Raw genomic sequence first — 17655 nt, 5'->3', positions numbered from 1 at the left:
AATAATATATCAGCCAGAGGGACAAAACCACTACTTTTACTGCAATACTTTAACTACGTTTTGCTGCTGATACTTATGTACTTTTACGTAAGTAAGATTTTTCATGCAGGACTTTTCCTTGTAATGGAGCATGTCGATATTGCTTTATTGGTACTTTCACTTCAGTAAAGGATCTGAATACTTCTTCCACCACTGAAAAATAGTATTATTCATAAAATAATAATAACAGTACATAATTCGTATTACTCTTTTATTATTGTGTTATACGATTGTTGCGTTGTTGTTGTTGTTGTTGATGATGATTAATAACAATAGATTATTAATAGGTGTTTTGTTTTGAAGTTTGTTGAAGAAACGTGACCGGATGTGTGAGTGGTGATCATCGGGACGTTTACATCGCTGCTGTTCGCTCTGTTCTGTGATCATGGCTGCACTGGACCACACCAGCCATGTTTGCTAATTTAAACCCCAAAGGTTCGGGAATAGTTGTTTATTATTTATCGCTGTGCCCATCTCCACTCGCATATCCGCTAAGACGAAGGTTTTAGAGGCAGCTGTGCCTTCGCGATCCAAGGACTGAAAGGTTGGATAGCTTTAATTGAAATATCAGCGAAACTTTTGATGGTGGTGGTGTGGGAGGATGATGCTCTGCAAGCAAAAAAAAATGTGTCTGTGTGCGTGCAGCGTAAACAATGTAACTTCATCTGGCTGCTAGCTGACGTTAGCCTGTGAACAAAAGGGAGCACGGCTCCATCTGTTAACAAGCGAGTCTGACTGAGTTTTAGTTATTATCAGCAAACCGGTTGATATTTATTTTCCACCCGCGGTTCCCTCTATCGCTGCTGGACATCATGGATACAAACCAGCGTGGTTGCGGTACCTGCTACCTGGCTATCGGCTAACATCGCAGCTTAAAGTAACGTAACGTACTCCTGGTAAAAACGTTAAGGATGCTATCAGTTAGCTGTCTGGCTAACGTGTGCTAGCTAGGTTATATTGTGATGATTTAGCAAAAATAACCTTGGAGCTGAAGCTGGGGGTGATATTTTTTTCATTACGCTAAAGTAAACGGCCTCTTGATGAGTTGAGCTCGTATTTAACGTCAAGAGCATCAGTTGTTAGTTAGCACAGCCGGCTAAGCGACGCTTTAAAGTGAATTGTTCGTTTGAGGACGCGGCTAGCGCGACTTAGCTAGCGCGGCGACGGCCTTGTTGAAATTAGGAAATCAAGTATCCACAGAGGGCTACTTTTGTAATACGAGGGCATGGAGCTGTTAAATTGCGAGAGGTGTAGTCACAGTCATTCAGGCCTCGGGGTGACTGTAAGATATTCTCGCTAATCCCTCCATTGTTAGTTGGCCGAGGCCGGGTCTCGAGTGCTGTTTGTGCGCCTGGGCCGTAAGTACATTTATCGTCTGTGCTCAATGTTAGCAGCAGCGCCTCATCAGCGGTAATGATGAGCTTCATCGTAATATTCCGGCTGTCCATTACGGCTTCGCTAGGGCCTGGCATCTGCTGTTGCTGTTTGCTGTAGCTGGTTGCGACATTTTGACGGTTGTTGTTGTTGGAAGGAAATGGTGCTGTCACAAGGCTGCAGATGCCAAAACCATTTTTTAGGATAGGCATTTCACGGAGGAAATCGTACGTATTGTGTAGCATCGAGTGTGCTCAGAAACTGCATGGAAATAAATGGAAAAATGAATTAAATAATACATTTGTGATGCGCATCGTGCACATGCATCTCTGTCTTGTACAGTTGCTATACATGTTACTGGAGATGAACATTGAGTACCAGAGTCTGAATTTCTGTATTTATGTTTTCTTGCTCTTTTTGCTTGTTTGTTTGTTTGTTTTTTTAGATGGAGGCAAATAATCATTTCAACTATGGCACTCACTCCTCAGCAAACTCAGGACTGAAACTCTCCTCAGGGGATTCTCTTTATACTAACGGGTCCTCCATGAGTTTTCCTCAGCAGGGGAAGAGTGAGTATTTTTATCCTTTAGCACTTAATCAAAATGCGGAATAAAATTAGCCTTATTTTGACAACAGTTGCCAGTTCACATACTCTATGAAGCCAAACCTCACTCTCTCCTTCCACTAGACCACTTAATGTTTTAACCTATCCCACCAACAAATACTGTGTTTTACTAAAGCAAGCTGTAAACTTTTAAACTTTCCTAATGGTCTCATGTCTAACAGATATGAATGGCGAAATGAATGTGAATGGCGTCACTACTGTACTCGGGTCCGGTGTGCCTGGTTCCCACCCACCAACAGCTCCTTACCCACACATGAGCAACCACCACCAGAGCAACATGGGCTATGACTACTTGTGGGGAGGGCACCCACAGTATGGTCCAGGCATGAGCACCTCTCCTGGGCACGGGATGCACCAGAAGCAGCCCGCACCCGGGATGGTGCAGCCTCAGTCACAGCACCATTTCCAGGGTCATGGACAGTACCAACTGAATGGTGGTATCGAAAGCTCCCACCAGCCGCCTGTGGCAGGCCCACCAAACATGCCTCTTACTGGGAGTCAGTACTGGAACAGGAGTAACCCTGGCCCGCAGCAGATAAGTTATAATTCCCACAATATGTATGGGACCTACCAGAGTCAGGCACATCCTGGGATTACACCGTCACAACATCACCAGCAGCAGTCCTTACAGCCACCCCCGCATCAGCCGTCACAGCAGCACCTCCACTCCCACCGTCACCCGCACCATCACCACCAGCAGCACCAGCAACCACAGCATTATGGCTTGATGCCTAATGGGATGCCCTACTACCAGCATCAGCCCCAGCACCCGTCCCTGCCGTCTCCTCAGCAGCAGCCACCACAGCAGTCTCAGCCTCAAGGTCAGGCTCAGATGATGCCCCCAGCTGCCCAGAATTTTACTCCTCCTCGTGGCAGCCCACAGCACCACAGTTTAGGCAGAGGGGGTACTGGCAGCCCTCTCCCTGTGGGCATGTCCTCAGTACCAATGATGTCACCATCGACCGTGCAGGATAGTGGATCACCTAAGAGCCACAGCAGGGAAAGGAGCCCCCATGCTAGCAACGTGGCGATGTCTACTGCCATGCAAGGTGACCACTTTACACTTGTAGATGTTTTTGTGAAACTTTTTGACTCATTTAATCTCGTCAGTCTTCTTGTTTTTACCCCGTTTCCATAAAAAAAAGTTCTTGTGCCAGGACATGATTAGTTCTTCATTTTGTTAACGCTGTGTTTCCTCATAAATGAAGCTCGACTCCTCTATCTTACATTTCCTCCTTTAAAGCCAAGAGTGGGGTGATACTCATGTTGTCTAACGGTCTTCTTCTTTTGTGGCCAGCTTGGCATAGTCATCCCAGTTGCTGATCATATTAAACTGTGACTCACTAGTTGTGTTGACAGAATTACATGTCTTCATAAAATAGTATTGTTGAAGTAACAGTTATTTCTTGCAACCTATTTTATTGGTTTCACTTTATCTATGTTAGTTATAACTTGCACACACATTTCTAGTAACATGTCAGTCTCACTGCTAGTGCTTAATGTTGGGATCGTGCCAACATTTAACCAGCAGGTGTCACTGTTTGACTGTGTGCTACACTGGCCAACCTTTGAAAATAAACTGTCTCTGACATGGTTTGCCAGGGATAGCTAATGCCTACAGAACATTTTTGATTATAACATGTCATTATTTCTATATAATTATAGTTAGTATGTAAATCCACTGCCTGAATGACCATCAATTGTTTCAATATATTTCAATATATATAATACCGTCACTCTGAATGAATCATAATAAAACACTTTTATTTAAAAGAAACTTTTTATTCACTATTTTGTTGATTCTCTTCTTTTTCAGGGCATGCGAGGGAAGCTGTCAAGGAGGTAGATACAAGCTATAACGGTATGGAAAGGGCACCTGTTGCTCAGAGGCTATCCAAAAGTGACAGTTACCAATCCAAACCTTCTGCAGCTCATACGGCACCTGCAGGTGATTATCATGAGCATTCTGAAAATCCAGCATCTCAGTGTCCAGATATTGCTTCCCCTGTCAGAGAGCCTACAGTGATGAATACACCTCCCCAGTCTGCGTCATCTCATCTCTCTGCATCTACATCACCTGCAGCAGTGTCACCGTCTCTAAACAAGGCCTCAACACCTCCACGGGTCTCTGCAGCTCCTGCTGTCTCTGGATCCCCTATATCAGCCCTTGGGCCCCCTGTAGTTTCATCGCCTGATGTAGAATCTACTCCACCACAAATCTCAACACCTCCCAATGTGTCCTTGGCTTCATCCCCAGCTGCTCCTCCTAGACTTTCCTCACCTCCCCTAATGATGCAAGGCCTCAGGCCTCCCCCTTCTGCTGCAGCTGAGATAACTTCTGCTGGATCCAAGCATCTGTCAGCGGGATCCTCTTCCTCTTCCTTGCCTGCATCACCTTCAAAGTTGTCTACACCTCTAGCGTCTCCTTCATCAGAGTCTTCAGCTCATCAGAGCAAGTCAGCATTGCCTCCTACAGCTTCTGGACCCCTTCCTGCACCCATCTCATCTCTTCAACAGATGGTTCAAGGGTCCATGACATCTTGCCTTCCTGATACATCTGGAGCTCAGCATGAAAAGCCTGGAGCCCTAAAGTTGATGTCCGCCTCTTCATCAGCGTCTGACACATCTGTGGGTGCAAATTCCTCATCAGCTGGTGTGGCTCCATCTCTAATGTCAATATCAGGACCTTCAACCTCAAAACCACCTGGCCCTTCTTTATTTACATCTGGATCTCCCACATCTGTGTCTAAAACTCCTTCTGTTGGCAATAAACCTTGTGACCCAGGACCCACGCCCCAGCGTCAGACATTGTACACTCCTCCAGCTGTTGACTCTGGTCTTTCCACTGCTTCTGCAGCATCCTCACCACCAGAAGGGGTGAATTTACCTTCCCTAGCAGCCCAGGAAAGTCCTACAGTCCGACCTCTGTCTACCCTACCTCTTCTAACCACTCAAGCCTCCAGGACTGCACCTGTGTCCGCCCCTCCTGCCTTGGTGTCTGTGCCTCCTGCTATGGGTACATCTTCTGGAGTGGTCCAAAGTTCTGACTCTGAGCAGCGTCCTTCTAACACCACTCCTCATCGTACGCTAAAACAGTCGTCTCTCGAGCCAGAGCACCATGGTCATGGTGAGGATAGGAAAAACATTGGAATACCAGAAGAAAGCCTCCCTCAGCTTGATTCAGGCACAATAAAGAAACCACAGAACGTCAAAGCTACTGAGACTGAAACTCAGAAATCAGAAATTCGCACACACAAGTCCTTCAGCGATCTTCCTGGAAAACCTTTGCAGACCACAGTGGCTCCTGATCGAAAGCCCAATAGTAAACAGATGGAGCGTGAAAAGCGCCACATGCAAAGCAGTGTCAGTGACATCTGTGAGGCAGAGGACTGCATGATGGAGCAAACTCCACTCCGAGAGTCCCCACATCTCCACAGCACTAGGATAGAACGTCTGACCGATGAAGAAAGTTTTGATAACTCTTCACGTACTGCCTCTCGATTTGATGGCAATTCAACGTGCAACACCGCCTCTCTAATCGATGCCAGCTCTTTCTTGGAAAAGACCTCTCTCTTAGACGGTGACAGCTCATGTGTAGATGACTATGCTCACTTTGACAGCAGCTTTCACCTGAGAAAAGACACTTCTCAGTTTGACAGCACTTCAAATACGGAAGAGGAACCATCTACTGCATTTGACACAACTAGAGATAGCAGTTCCTCTTTGGAAGACTCCAGAGATGACACACTAGATTCCACCAGGGAAAGGGAAACCTCTGAGGCAGAAGAGACCAAGAACAGTAGCCAAATCACCGGAGAATCCATGCTGGAGTCTTCTCTAAACAACACTTCTCAGATGGAAGATCCCCCTGTTGATTCAAGTGATGTGTCCATCTCGCGCTCATTTGCGCCATCTCAGCCAGGTTGTCAAGGTACTTTCTTAAATTTTATGATCAAGGAAACTAGTAGATACATAAACTTTTTTTTCACTCAATAAAAAGTTAATTTTCTTTCTTTTTTTCCCTTTCTTTGTCACCAAATTGAGCGAGCTTTATTTCCAATATAAATTATTGCTCTACCTTGCTCTACCAACACAGTTTAATGTTGTCTTTTCCCCTTTGATTAGGACCTGAAGCAGAGTGGGACCCCAGAGGACATGATACACCAGACTCAGTTGGACGCATTAGCATGAAGACCACTGTTGATGAGACAATGACTCCCCCGAGTTTCAAGATGAGAGATGAGAACTTCATCGCCTTCAGCACCCCAGCAGAGAGCCCTGCTGTACACCCACTCCAACCAGTCACTGATCAGATTGTGTCAGCTTCTGGAGGACATCTGAAAACCCCAGGGAAACCACGTAAACCTCAAGCTCCAAAGGCAATATGGACTAGAACCCCAGGTATTCAGCAGTCTGAATTCAATAAAATGTTACTTTAAATAGCCTAAATATTTGACTTTATTTTAAACATTTTCCTCTCCTTCTTTTCCTCGAAGCTCCTGAGGGGGCCCAGAGGAAGCCTCGGGTTCGAACCCCTAAAGTGGAGAAGATAAAGCCTGATGGAGGAGACAACAAAGAGCAGGGAGCCAAGGGTAGAAAGAGGAAGAAGTCTCTCAAGGTGGATGTCAAAGAAACATCAGATGTATGTGAAGAGGCTGGGCCTACAACCGAAGAGGTTGATCCAATCACAGCCACAATTGATGCTGTCCTGGCCAATGCTTCAGCCATCAGCACAGCTCTCGACAAACCCAAGAAGCTGAAAAGGGCCAAGAAGCAAGACCAAGATGGAAACGGGGTAAAAACACCTAAACAAAATGCCGAAACAACTGGTGATGATGTTGAAGACAACGATGACGACAGCTCCACTGCAGGTAATAAAGAAGGTCAAAAGAGTTTTGTGGGGATCTTGTTGAGGATATCACAGATTAACAGTCTAACGCTAAGCCTGGTTGTGTGCGTTTTCTTAACAGGTGAATCTAACAAGCGGAGGATTGCGACAGAGGAGCAGGTTCAGTTCCCTCTGGTGCATGGGTAATGATCCTTTTCACTACTTATCGAGGCTTTAAAGCAGAATAAAGTGATATGTGAAGGAATCAGATCAGTTTTTAGCTCAGCAACTAAATACATGTCAGTCCTCTGCATTTTAATTGTAACTGTAAGTTGGTTTAAGTCAACACCGTCAGACACACACACAGAAAAAGTGTTTTGATTTAGTCTGTGTACAAGATACAAAATCTTCAATGGAGGTTTCTTTATTGTATTAGTATTCAATAGTTTGTAAAGCAGTAGTGGTGCAAAAGGAGGTCCAGACAGAGGGCCCTTATCACCCAAAATTTCACTGCCTGCACAGCTTACTATTTTGTCTTCTAAGTCTGATTAAAATGGAAACAATCATATGTAAGATTCACCAAAATATGCCCAACAATCATGATTACTATTAACTGGATAACTGCTCTGAATGACCCTCACTTTTAATCAGCAAGATAATTTATTAATTGTCCACTGCAACTATATAATATGTTTTGTTTAAAGTCTTTGCATGCTGACATTCATCTCTCACTTAATACTAGTGAAATAAAGTAGCAAATTACTGGACGAGGGTTGCATCTGTGACACATCTTGTCAAAGATCTCTGTTTTTATTTAGTTTTGACAGGTTTGCAAATGTGTGCAGTGTTGATATATTATACTCCAACTCCTGTTGGCTTGCTATGCTTCTGTCTCTAAAAAACCTATGACAGGATTGTAATAATGATCTCTCTTCTTGATAGTTGGAGGAGGGAGATTCGTGTGAAAAAAATGGAGAATCGCATGAAAGGTGAAACCTGGTATTACACACCTTGTGGAAGGAGGATGAAGCAATTCCCAGAAATAATCAAGGTAAATCTCCATGGCTACAAAACACAACCAAACAGGTCTTTTAAAGCTGTTGAAATCATGGTCTTACCCAACACATACAAACACATGATGATGTATTGATCGTGTATTGGTCAAAATATCGACCATTATTTTTTTCCTCTTAACCTTGTCTCTCTTATTTCTGAATTGCTTCGCTCAGTACTTGAAGAAACACCAGGACAGCGTGGTCACCAGAGAACACTTCAGCTTCAGCCCACGCATGCCTGTTGGAGACTTCTACGAAGAGAGAGAAACTCATGAGGTCTGTATACCAGCTGTGCTTAATTTAAGTTTTCATTATGACATTTTTTACATGACGTTACAGTACAGTCATCTCCAGAGGTTTTGATCTAAACCACAGCAGTTAAACTGTTATGACAAACATGTCAGAAATGTGCAAAAGACATAATGAGGGCTCTGTATTCTCTACTATATGTTACAGGGTATGAAGTGGGTCCTCTTGGCCAATGAGGAGGTTCCTTCTATGATCATGGCCATCACTGGTCGGCGAGGTCGACCCCCAAACCCTGATAAAGAGAAATCACGCAGGGTTCGTGGTATTAGGGGAGGGCAGGCCCGCCGCCCTGGTAGACCTCCCAAACCCAAGATGATTGACCTCCTGAGCAAAGTTGACGCCAAACTGTTGAAGCGACTTGAGGCCAAGGGTGAGTGGATGTCAATTTGAGGACGTGTTCAGGGGTGTGTGTAGCTGCTAGTCAGGAAATGGCATTAAGATCTAAGACAAGACGACTTGCTTAGCAGGAAACATTGAGAAGTTTGTACTGTGAGTAAATGTTTGTATTCTCTTTTTTGTAGAAGCTCTCACAGAGGAAGAAAAGGAGAAACTAGCAAAAATCAAGAAGAAAATGAAGCGAAAGGTATGTACTCCACACTATTTGTAATGTTAATGTGTTTATTGTTAAGGTGTTTATGTGTAATCCTGATTTTGTTGCTGCGATTCATTATCTAGGCAAGAATGAAGAGAAAGGAAGATGCAAAGATCAAGAAGATGAAAGAGGAGAAAAAGAAAGCCAAGGTAAAGAAAAGACTGTACACTGCAAAAAATGACTTATCTTTATGTCATACCAATCCTGTCCTCAGCAACACCTGTTCTTTCTTTCCATTGTGGTTTCAGCTTGAGCAAGAAGCCAAGGGCCTGGAGTTGAAGGCTGAACCAACAGACCCGACTGCCCCACAGGTCAAACAGCTGGCATCAGAGTCTGCCGCAGAGCCCAAGAAGCCTGGCCGCAGGAGGTCAATCAAGGTTGAGGCTACACCACTGATACAGCAGACAGATGAGGAGAGGATAGCCCAGGGTAAGCGGGTTCTGGGTGCTCGGAGTAAAGCCAAGGCCCTGGCTAAAGCTCAGGCTGAGGCAGAGGCGGCAGCTCAAGCTGCTTTGGCAGCTAAGAGGACGGCAGAGAGGAGAGCGCAGGCCCAGAGACGTCTGGAGGAACGGAAGAGGCAGCAGTTGATCACAGAAGAGCTGAAGAAGCCCACGGAGGACATGTGTCTCACTGACCACAAAGTGAGTTTTATCATTTAAACCCTGTGTGTGTCAGTCCACTCTTCAACTGTAGGTTTTGTCAAGGTGATCATGACCTTTGCATTTTGCTTCCTCTAGCCCCTGCCAGAGCTGTCTCGTATCCCCGGCGTGGTTCTCTCTGGCACAGCCTTTGCACACTGCCTGGCTGTGGTTGAATTCCTTCATGGTTATGGGAAGGTGATTGGTCTCAATGTACCCAAGGACATCCCCACCCTTGCTTCCCTGCAGGAGGGCCTGCTAGGCCTGGGTGACAGCCAAGGAGAGTTCCAAGACCTAGTCATAAAGCTGATGGAGGCAGCACTCCATGATCCAGGCCTGCCGTCATATTATCAGGTGTGTAATACACTTTGAGAATTTTCTCCTTTAATGCAATCCAGCGATCAACCTTTTTAATTTTCCTCTCCATCTTCCCATCCCAACCTGCAGTCAGTAAAGATCCTTGGGGACAAGCTGGTTGAGGTGGAGCTGACTCGCAGCACAGTTTCAGAAGTACTTCGCATCTTTTTGGAATCTCATGGTTATGACACAGAGGTGTGCAACACACTGAGGACCAAAACATTTCATGCCCTGCCTCCTGACACCAAGGCAGCCATCCTGGCTTTCTTGGTGGATGAGCTTAACGGCAGCAACATTGTGACAAGGTGAGAACAAGAACTCATCATTTACTCTGTAGGTTACTCTTGAAACTAAGAAGACAAAGATGATGATGACATATGTTACTCCCACATTCCTGTAACTTTATATTTTGTATTTCAGCGACATCGACAACACATTAGAGAACATGGCAACCTACAGGAAGAACAAGTGGATCATCGAGGGGAAATTACGCAAGTAAGATCCTGGTTTTCTCTCTTCAAATGAAGGAAATTGAATGAATCACTCAGATCTTCTATCAGTCAAAGCCTTTTAATATGTTGATCCTTATTGTTTTCTCTCTTGCAGACTGAAGGCGGCACTAGCGCGTCGGACAGGACGTTCGGAGGAAGAGCTGTGTTTTGAGGAGAGGAGGCGCAGTGCCAGAGTGGCTGAGGAAGAGAACCTCAGTCTGGAAGAGAGTGTAGTCATGGAGAGAGGGAACCGCCGTGTACGCAAAGAAGAGCCCAAACTCAGTGATGTACGTATCTTCTCTGGTGTTTTTCTAGAATTTGAAACTGATCATTTCTTTCCTTTTCTTTTTTATTATTTTTTGCGCTTTTTGCTTTTATTCAGGTCAGTAGAAAGAAACAGCAATACAAGGGGTGAAAGCGGAGAATGAAATGCAACAACCTAACCTTGGACATTGTTATTTGGTATGTGCCCCAGAAACTGATCGTTTCTAAATCTAATTCCTTCTTTTCTGCTACAGACTGAGAGCCCTACAAATGCCAGCATTCCAGAGCTTGAAAGGCAGATAGATAAGCTAACCAAGGTAAGACTGATGCTCTGCAGACACAGTGTTTTATACAAACATATACTGTATATTAAGTATTCCCCTTTGTTTGCTCTTCACAGCGCCAAGCATTTTTCCGTAAAAAGCTGCTACAGTCGTCTCATTCCATGCGGGCCATATTGCTTGGCCAGGACCGTTACCGGCGCAGATACTTGGCCCTACCTCACCTCGGAGGAGTTCTAGTTGAGGGTCCAGAAGAGCTCTTGAGTGAGTCTGATAATGAATTTGAAGGAGATGAATTGCAATCCTATTTCTATACTTTATAAACCCCCTGGCTTGTCCATCTTCATCTAAACTTTTTCCTTACCTTTCTTTCTTGCAGCTTCAGGAGAAGCCCTTGTAGCTGAGGTGCCTGTCACCTTCCTCAAAAAGGAGCCAAAAGTTGAGGAGGCCCCCATGCCCACCTCTCCCCCTCCTACTCTACCTTCCTCCCCTTCCTCTGCTACCCCTGGCCAAGCCCAGACTTTGTCTCCGGAGGAGGACCCCCTCCCTGGCACGGCATCCCTCATGAGCAGGCCAAGAGGACGAGGGCGGCCCCGAAAAATCAAACCAGAAGTGGAGCTCCACCTCCGCCAAGCAAAGATTCGCCGCCGGCGTCGGAGTAGCGTCAGGTCCGGGGGTGAAGAAGGGCCAGGATCACCGACTAGCGGCGCACATGACCTCACACAGGCTGCTTTCCAGAGCTGGCTCAGCCAATCGCAGGAAGCAGTGACCAACGGCACATGCTCAGCAACAGGGGAGGCTCCAGAGGGTAATCGACCAGAGGAGAGTGTGAAGGAGATGGCAGAGAAGCAGGGACAGTGGTTCAACCTGCTCCCCAAACAACCGTGTGATGACAACTCTCTGACCGAGTCCCAGATACCCAGCTCACCTCCCAAACTCCTCCCACAGATCCCGAGTGCTCTGCCCGCACTCGCTGCTCCACTCATGCAGGTTTGCCTACGTCAATCATTCAAAACTACAAATACATTTAATCATGCTGTAATAATGCACTTTGAGTCTTGTGTGCAACGTATTCATAAGGCATCTCTCCCCACCTTTCAGCCGGACCCACTATTGCCTCCTGTCGGCCTGGCTCCTGTTGACCACACGACCCCAGCAACACCGCAGGACATCCCACCTACACCACCGACTTCTGCTGTTCCTGCTGGTGCCCCGCCACCTCCTCTTCCTCCTCTTCTTCTTCCAGCTCCCATTCCTCCTGCAACACCTGCTCCGACCACCCCCACCAGGCCAGGTCGCAGGCGGAGGAGAGGTAGCAGAGGCAGCAGTCCTGCCCGCAGAGGGCCACGAGGAGCCGCAGCCAAGCGCAGAGGCCGCCCTCCCAACTCTGTGTTCCAGGAGCTCGAACAGCAGTACTTCACACAGCTGGTGGTCAAACCCATCCCAGCATGTAAGTAGTACCTGGTTAAAAGGGGAATTATGATTTTTAAGCCAGCATTGTGAGATATGCAACTGCTTTCCTTTTAAATGAATTTGACTGCTGCCACATTGAAACAATTCCTAAACATTTAAGATTTAGGACTCCTGCTGAAATTTATTGTACAAAAATATACAGGAAACACCATACATATCATGGTCACTTACTGTGTGGCACTCCTGATACTCTGTGTTTATGCTTTCTTCTAACTGTGATGTGTAATTCATCTTTTCTTTTCCAGCGATGGTGCGTGGCTGGTGGTGGATCAAGGATCCAGAGGAACTGTATAGCACCTTACAGGGTCTCCATCCAAGAGGCATCAGGGAGAGGGTGCTCCATAAACATTTAGCCAAACACATGGAGAGCTTAGCTGAGATGTGCACCAAACCTATCAACGGTGAGTGTTGTTGATATCGTGCCGTCATCCTTTTTCTCCAGTTGTACCGCGTTCCCCTTACAACTTGTCTTTTGTGTTCTTTCTCGACTAGACCCTCTGTTCGAGTTGAAGGTAGAAGAGAAGGATGTGCTATTGGAGGCTCTGCAGCAACCTTGGCAGGTGCAAGAGAAAGCGATGGAGACTGACATCAGCGCCCTGCAGTGGGTGGAGGACCTAGAGCAGCGGGTCATTGCTGCTGACCTCCATCTGAAGGTGAGAAATCACCATAGTGTTTGCCCGTCACCATTGTGCATCATCTAATTGGTCCAATTATGTCACAACAACGGCTACAATTTAGGTGTATTTTTTTTTTAAACTACAAAAACAAGATATAACAATGAGTTGCTTTTTATTGAAAATTGAAGAAAAGAGAGGAGCACAGAAAATATTGGGACTAATGTGTTGCAGACTTTGAAACAAATCCCCAACAAATTACCTATTAGTGGCATATTTGGCTTGTGCTGTGGCCATATGTGTTTATGTGAAAAGTAGCCAAAACAACACACAGCAACATACAGCTTGGAAATAGTAAAACATTATATTTTCCGCTTGTGTTTCTTCAAGGCACCTCCTCAGAGTGCGATGAATGATACAGAATCTAACCAAGAGACTCCAATGGCAGAATTTCAGGTAACTATTAAAACATTCTTCACTGGAGTGCAAATTTTATATAAACAAATCTTTAGTCTTGGAAAAGTTGTGCTGTGAAGTCATCACTGTCACTGATACTTCAACTCTCCCCGTCTTCCCTTTTTTAAGCCCTACACAATCCCGGATCCAGACTCCACACGTGACGACCTCCAATACTACGAACATGATGCTGACCCACGCGATGACTGGATCGTGCGAACGAAGAAGGAGTGGTCCGGCCTGCCCCGCATCGCCACACACCCGCTGGACCTGGGCGTGCTGCGGCTAGCCAATCTCGAGCGAAACATTGAGAGGCGTTACCTGAAGGAGCCGCTCTGGAACCCAGCTGAAGTGATGCGCCTCGCTCCTCTCACCCCCACCCCAGGAGAAGAGCATCCCATGGATGTCATCAGGTGAGAAGAACAGCCTTTATTGCTTGTGCGGGGGAGGATTTTTATGTGTGTGTGTGTGTGTGTGTGTGTGTGTGTGTGTGTGTGTGTGTGTGTGTGTGTGTGTGTAATATTTTAACCATATTTTCTTCTGTTCCAGTCTGGAAAGTGAGATCACCTCTCGACTACGAACATGGCGTCAGGCTCTAGATCGCTGCCGCAGCGCTCCTCAGCTCTGTCTGTGTTTACTTCAGCTGGAGAAGGCTATTGCCTGGGAGAGATCTGTGACTAAAGTGGTAAGGAGTCTCACAATTATCTGTTCAGACTGTATATAAATATGGACTTCATGACAGCTCCCCAAAAGTGAAGTTAAAACATCTCCATTGCCCTCTGGTGGCTGGCTGCAGTATAGCTCATAAATCCTCCCAATGTGTTGTTATTTTACACTAAGGATTACTCATTTGGAATCTGTGTTTTTCTAGACTTGCCAGGTTTGCAGGAAAGGAGACAATGACGAGTGCTTGTTGCTGTGTGACGGCTGTGATCGTGGCTGCCACATGTACTGCCTGAGGCCCAAAATCACCCAGGTGCCAGACGGAGACTGGTTTTGTCCTACCTGCGTTGCCAAGGTCAGAACTCGTCCTGTTGATTCTTAACTGAGAAACTACCTCAAATCACAGCTCACAGGGAAAATTAGGGATGTTTTGCAGCATTAGTTTCCTACCAGAAAATGTGTTCTCTGCTTCGTTTGTTCGTCATCGTCTCAGTCTGTTTCCTCCTTTTGCTCTGTCTCTCAGGACGACTGTGATTCACCGCGCTCGTCCAAAAAGCGGACCAGGGTGAAAAAGAGGAGATATGAAGACGACAGCTCCGAAGATGACATGACGACGACAACGCGACGCAGTTCTGGCATGGCAACACGGCACAAGGAGACCGTGGTACCCTCCTCATCCTCTCGTCACTCTGGAGATGGAGGGGCTGCTAAACGCCGACGCATGACAACCCGCAACCAGCCGGACCTCACCTTCTGCGAGTGAGTCGAAATAATGATTTTTAAAGTCACTTAGGGAAATGTTTCTTTGTACGGTTACACTACTTTGCGATGGATTAGTGTTAATTATTTTATTTCCCGCCAGGATCATTCTCATGGAGATGGAGGCTCATGCAGATGCCTGGCCATTCCTTGAACCCGTCAACCCCCGACTGGTGCCAGGCTACCGCCGCATCATCAAGAACCCCATGGACTTCCTCACCATGAGAGAAAGGCTGCTACAGGGAGGGTAAGAGCAGCTCACAGTTTGCCTGAATAAAGCTGGAATCATCAGTCTCTGATATGTTTTAACGTCAGTCTTTTCTCTGCCGTTTCCTCGTCTCAGGTACTGCAGCTGTGAGGAGTTTGCGGCAGACGCTCAGCTGGTCTTCAACAACTGCGAGCAGTTCAACGAGGACACGTCAGAGGTCGGAATGGCCGGACACTCCATGAGGCGCTTCTTTGAGAGCCGCTGGGCGGAGTTCTACTCAAACAAGGACAAATAGGATCCTACGACGTTCCCCCTGATGGCAGGACTGTCGACTGTTGGTGCTTTCACCGTCCCAGTCACACTATCCATTACTGCAAAGACTGTCTGGAGGTTCTTCCAGCTCTGTGTATTCTCTCATGTATAGGTATATATGTATAGATTTGGCTATTTGTCTGTTATTGTTTCCTCTACTGGCCTGATCTTTTCCAAGGCCCGCAGCTGAACTGTCTTGAACTTGTACCCATTCCCCATCTCAGAGAGTGACAGCACGTCTCTGTTCACCTCCTTTCCGTGTCTCTTCATCTTCACCTCAGCACCTCATCTCCTGTTTGCGTTCTCCTGTCACGTCCTTTCACGAGCCCCATGTCGTAGCGAGGCCTTTGGTCAATGATGACACGGTCTCAGGCCCTGAGTTTTTTGGGTGTCAGACTCATACTGAAGGTCAGGGACTGATCACACTAATGCAGCCTAACTGCTGCATACTGGACCTGCTTAGCACCCTTCCACGACAAAATGGATCAAAACTCTTCACAGAGCTTGGGCCATTTCTTACCTGTTCAATGGAAATGTAATGTAATGTGGTCTTATGCCTAGAAGTTTTTTTGCTCAATATATTTTTATTATATATTCTATATATAAATATATATAAAGATTACAATAGCTGGGATTATTTAATAGCAATAGCTTGTAGTGAATGTGTACAGATTACCTTATAGAGATGTCTAGACAATTTATGAAAAGGCCAGTTAAACTAAAAGGAATCTGTTCATGGACTGTCACGAGTAGACGTTGTATAACCTCCACTTAAAGTCTTGCACGCACACATACACAGTTTTTACTCACACACACACACAGACACACACACACACACAACAACAACAACAACATGCACACAAGTTTCACACACACCCACCTTCTGCTGCTGTGTGAAAGACACTGGTTTCTGAAACTGGAGGATTTTTAATGTTGGTCAGTCAGTCTGGGCTTCGACTCATGTATTTCACTGTCCCTCCTGTTGAGAGTAAATAATCGGGGTGTTACACCTGATCTGTGTCACAGACTGAAAGGATGCTACGGCAGTTGTAGCATCTATGGATTTGTTAAATATCTGTCTGTTTTTAGAGATTACACAGTTCACTCTTATACTGTAATTGTAATTGCCACGACTGACACGATAAAGTCTGCAGCTTCAAGCCAACAATTGACCAACTAATCCGTGTTTTAAAAAAAAAAAAAAAAAAAGACACTTCTGTTTGTAGCTAGTCCGACTAGGTGAAAACATCTAAAGGTGGTTATGTAGGAGGCTAAAATCCTCTCATTTTAATGATAGAACTGCGAAGGAGCTCTGATTGTGAATTACTGGGCACATTCCTGCCTGGTTTTCTGTCTTACATTCCTTTAATCGATTTTATGTTTTTTGTGCTGTACGAGGGCCAATGTACAATGTTGCACGGCATGGTTGGTCTACTATGAAGGCGACAGGATGACTCCACAGTCCGGGTTTTATTTAAACTTGTTTCTTACACTGAACTCAAATCCGTTGATAGGAAATACACTTTGATGTTCCTTATGACACTTAAAGGGACATGACGTTTTTTCAAAAAAGAAAAAAAAAAAAGACATGAAAACCAAACGTGGTGTTAAGTGAATTTTTAATAATGTACAGTTTTGGTGACTTTAAATTTTGTTCCTTTATATTTTTAGGACCAATTCATCATTTTTAAGAGGAGGTATTACAAGACTCTGTTGTATTAAGGTGATGTAACACGTGTGCATCTGTAGAATGTACTGTGAGTTGAATAAAAACCACATCTAGTAGAAAGTATCTTTTTTTTGGTCACTGCATCTTCTGTTTATCTTTGGCCTTACAGTTATATCTTTTCTTTCTGTTCTCCATCTGTCTCCCAAATGTACGGTGCCCCAGTTTCCTCACACAGCCTCTGGCCCAGTGCATGCTGGGATAGAGATTCTGAACAGGGTAAGTGAAACAGATGGATATACTGCACATCTCCACCAGGTGCAGCTTTAGGTTCACTGTGAGGTTATGTTGAAATAATTTCTGTGTATGAGTTTATTGAATATTCTGCTTAAATATGCAGTATTTTTAAGCAAGTGGATACAACTTACTGCAGCCGGCATTATGTTCAAGTGGATATGGTTTAAATATTTCACAGTAATTTGATATGCATGTATTACTGGACCCACTGGTGTGTCCTCTGCCTCTGTGCTGAAATGCAGCCATCTGCTGGTCACTCCTTGTTAAAAGAACTCAGGAGCTACCTAACAGAAAATCATTTGGGAGATCTGAGATTAATTCTTGACACTAAGAAACTTAATTGCATGGCACTTA

General features: G+C 45.4%; 1 protein-coding gene across 4 annotated transcripts; it reads left to right on the top strand.

Moving 5' to 3' along the window:
- The first annotated feature begins 370 nt into the window (after positions 1–370).
- On the top strand, positions 371–16586 carry baz2a (bromodomain adjacent to zinc finger domain, 2A). Of its 4 annotated transcripts, none has more exons than XM_044352290.1 (30): positions 371–474; positions 1859–1982; positions 2200–3087; positions 3855–5969; positions 6164–6439; positions 6535–6909; positions 7009–7069; positions 7809–7917; positions 8096–8197; positions 8378–8600; positions 8752–8813; positions 8906–8971; positions 9071–9463; positions 9560–9814; positions 9908–10122; positions 10238–10312; positions 10424–10595; positions 10827–10889; positions 10973–11117; positions 11233–11843; positions 11955–12303; positions 12572–12727; positions 12819–12979; positions 13331–13396; positions 13526–13809; positions 13946–14081; positions 14268–14414; positions 14583–14818; positions 14922–15065; positions 15162–16586. In XM_044352290.1, exons 2-30 carry the CDS (start codon positions 1859–1861, stop codon positions 15319–15321), a joined length of 8169 nt encoding a protein of 2722 aa, XP_044208225.1. In that variant the 5' UTR covers positions 371–474; the 3' UTR covers positions 15322–16586. The 4 variants fall into 4 exon arrangements, with proteins under 4 accessions (XP_044208225.1, XP_044208223.1, XP_044208224.1 ...); XM_044352288.1 differs by having other exon boundaries at positions 390–583; XM_044352289.1 differs by lacking the exon at positions 371–474 and adding an exon at positions 698–916.
- Positions 16587–17655: the final 1069 nt, after the last annotated feature.

The sequence above is a fragment of the Thunnus albacares genome, chromosome 5 (assembly GCF_914725855.1).
Source record: "Thunnus albacares chromosome 5, fThuAlb1.1, whole genome shotgun sequence".
Classification (NCBI taxonomy): Eukaryota; Metazoa; Chordata; class Actinopteri; order Scombriformes; family Scombridae; genus Thunnus; species Thunnus albacares.
This window is presented reverse-complemented; position numbering and strand designations above follow the sequence as displayed.

What these genes read in the sequence shown, in the direction of transcription:
- baz2a (XM_044352290.1), top strand. Translation starts at nt 1,859, where the DNA reads ATGGAGGCAAATAATCATTTCAACTATGGCACTCACTCCTCAGCAAAC. An exon ending in GGGTCCAGAAGAGCTCTTGA is followed by an intron (nt 11,118 to 11,232) that starts GTGAGTCTGATA and finishes TCTTTCTTGCAG; the next exon opens with CTTCAGGAGAAGCCCTTGTA. An exon ending in CCGGACCTCACCTTCTGCGA is followed by an intron (nt 14,819 to 14,921) that starts GTGAGTCGAAAT and finishes ATTTCCCGCCAG; the next exon opens with GATCATTCTCATGGAGATGG.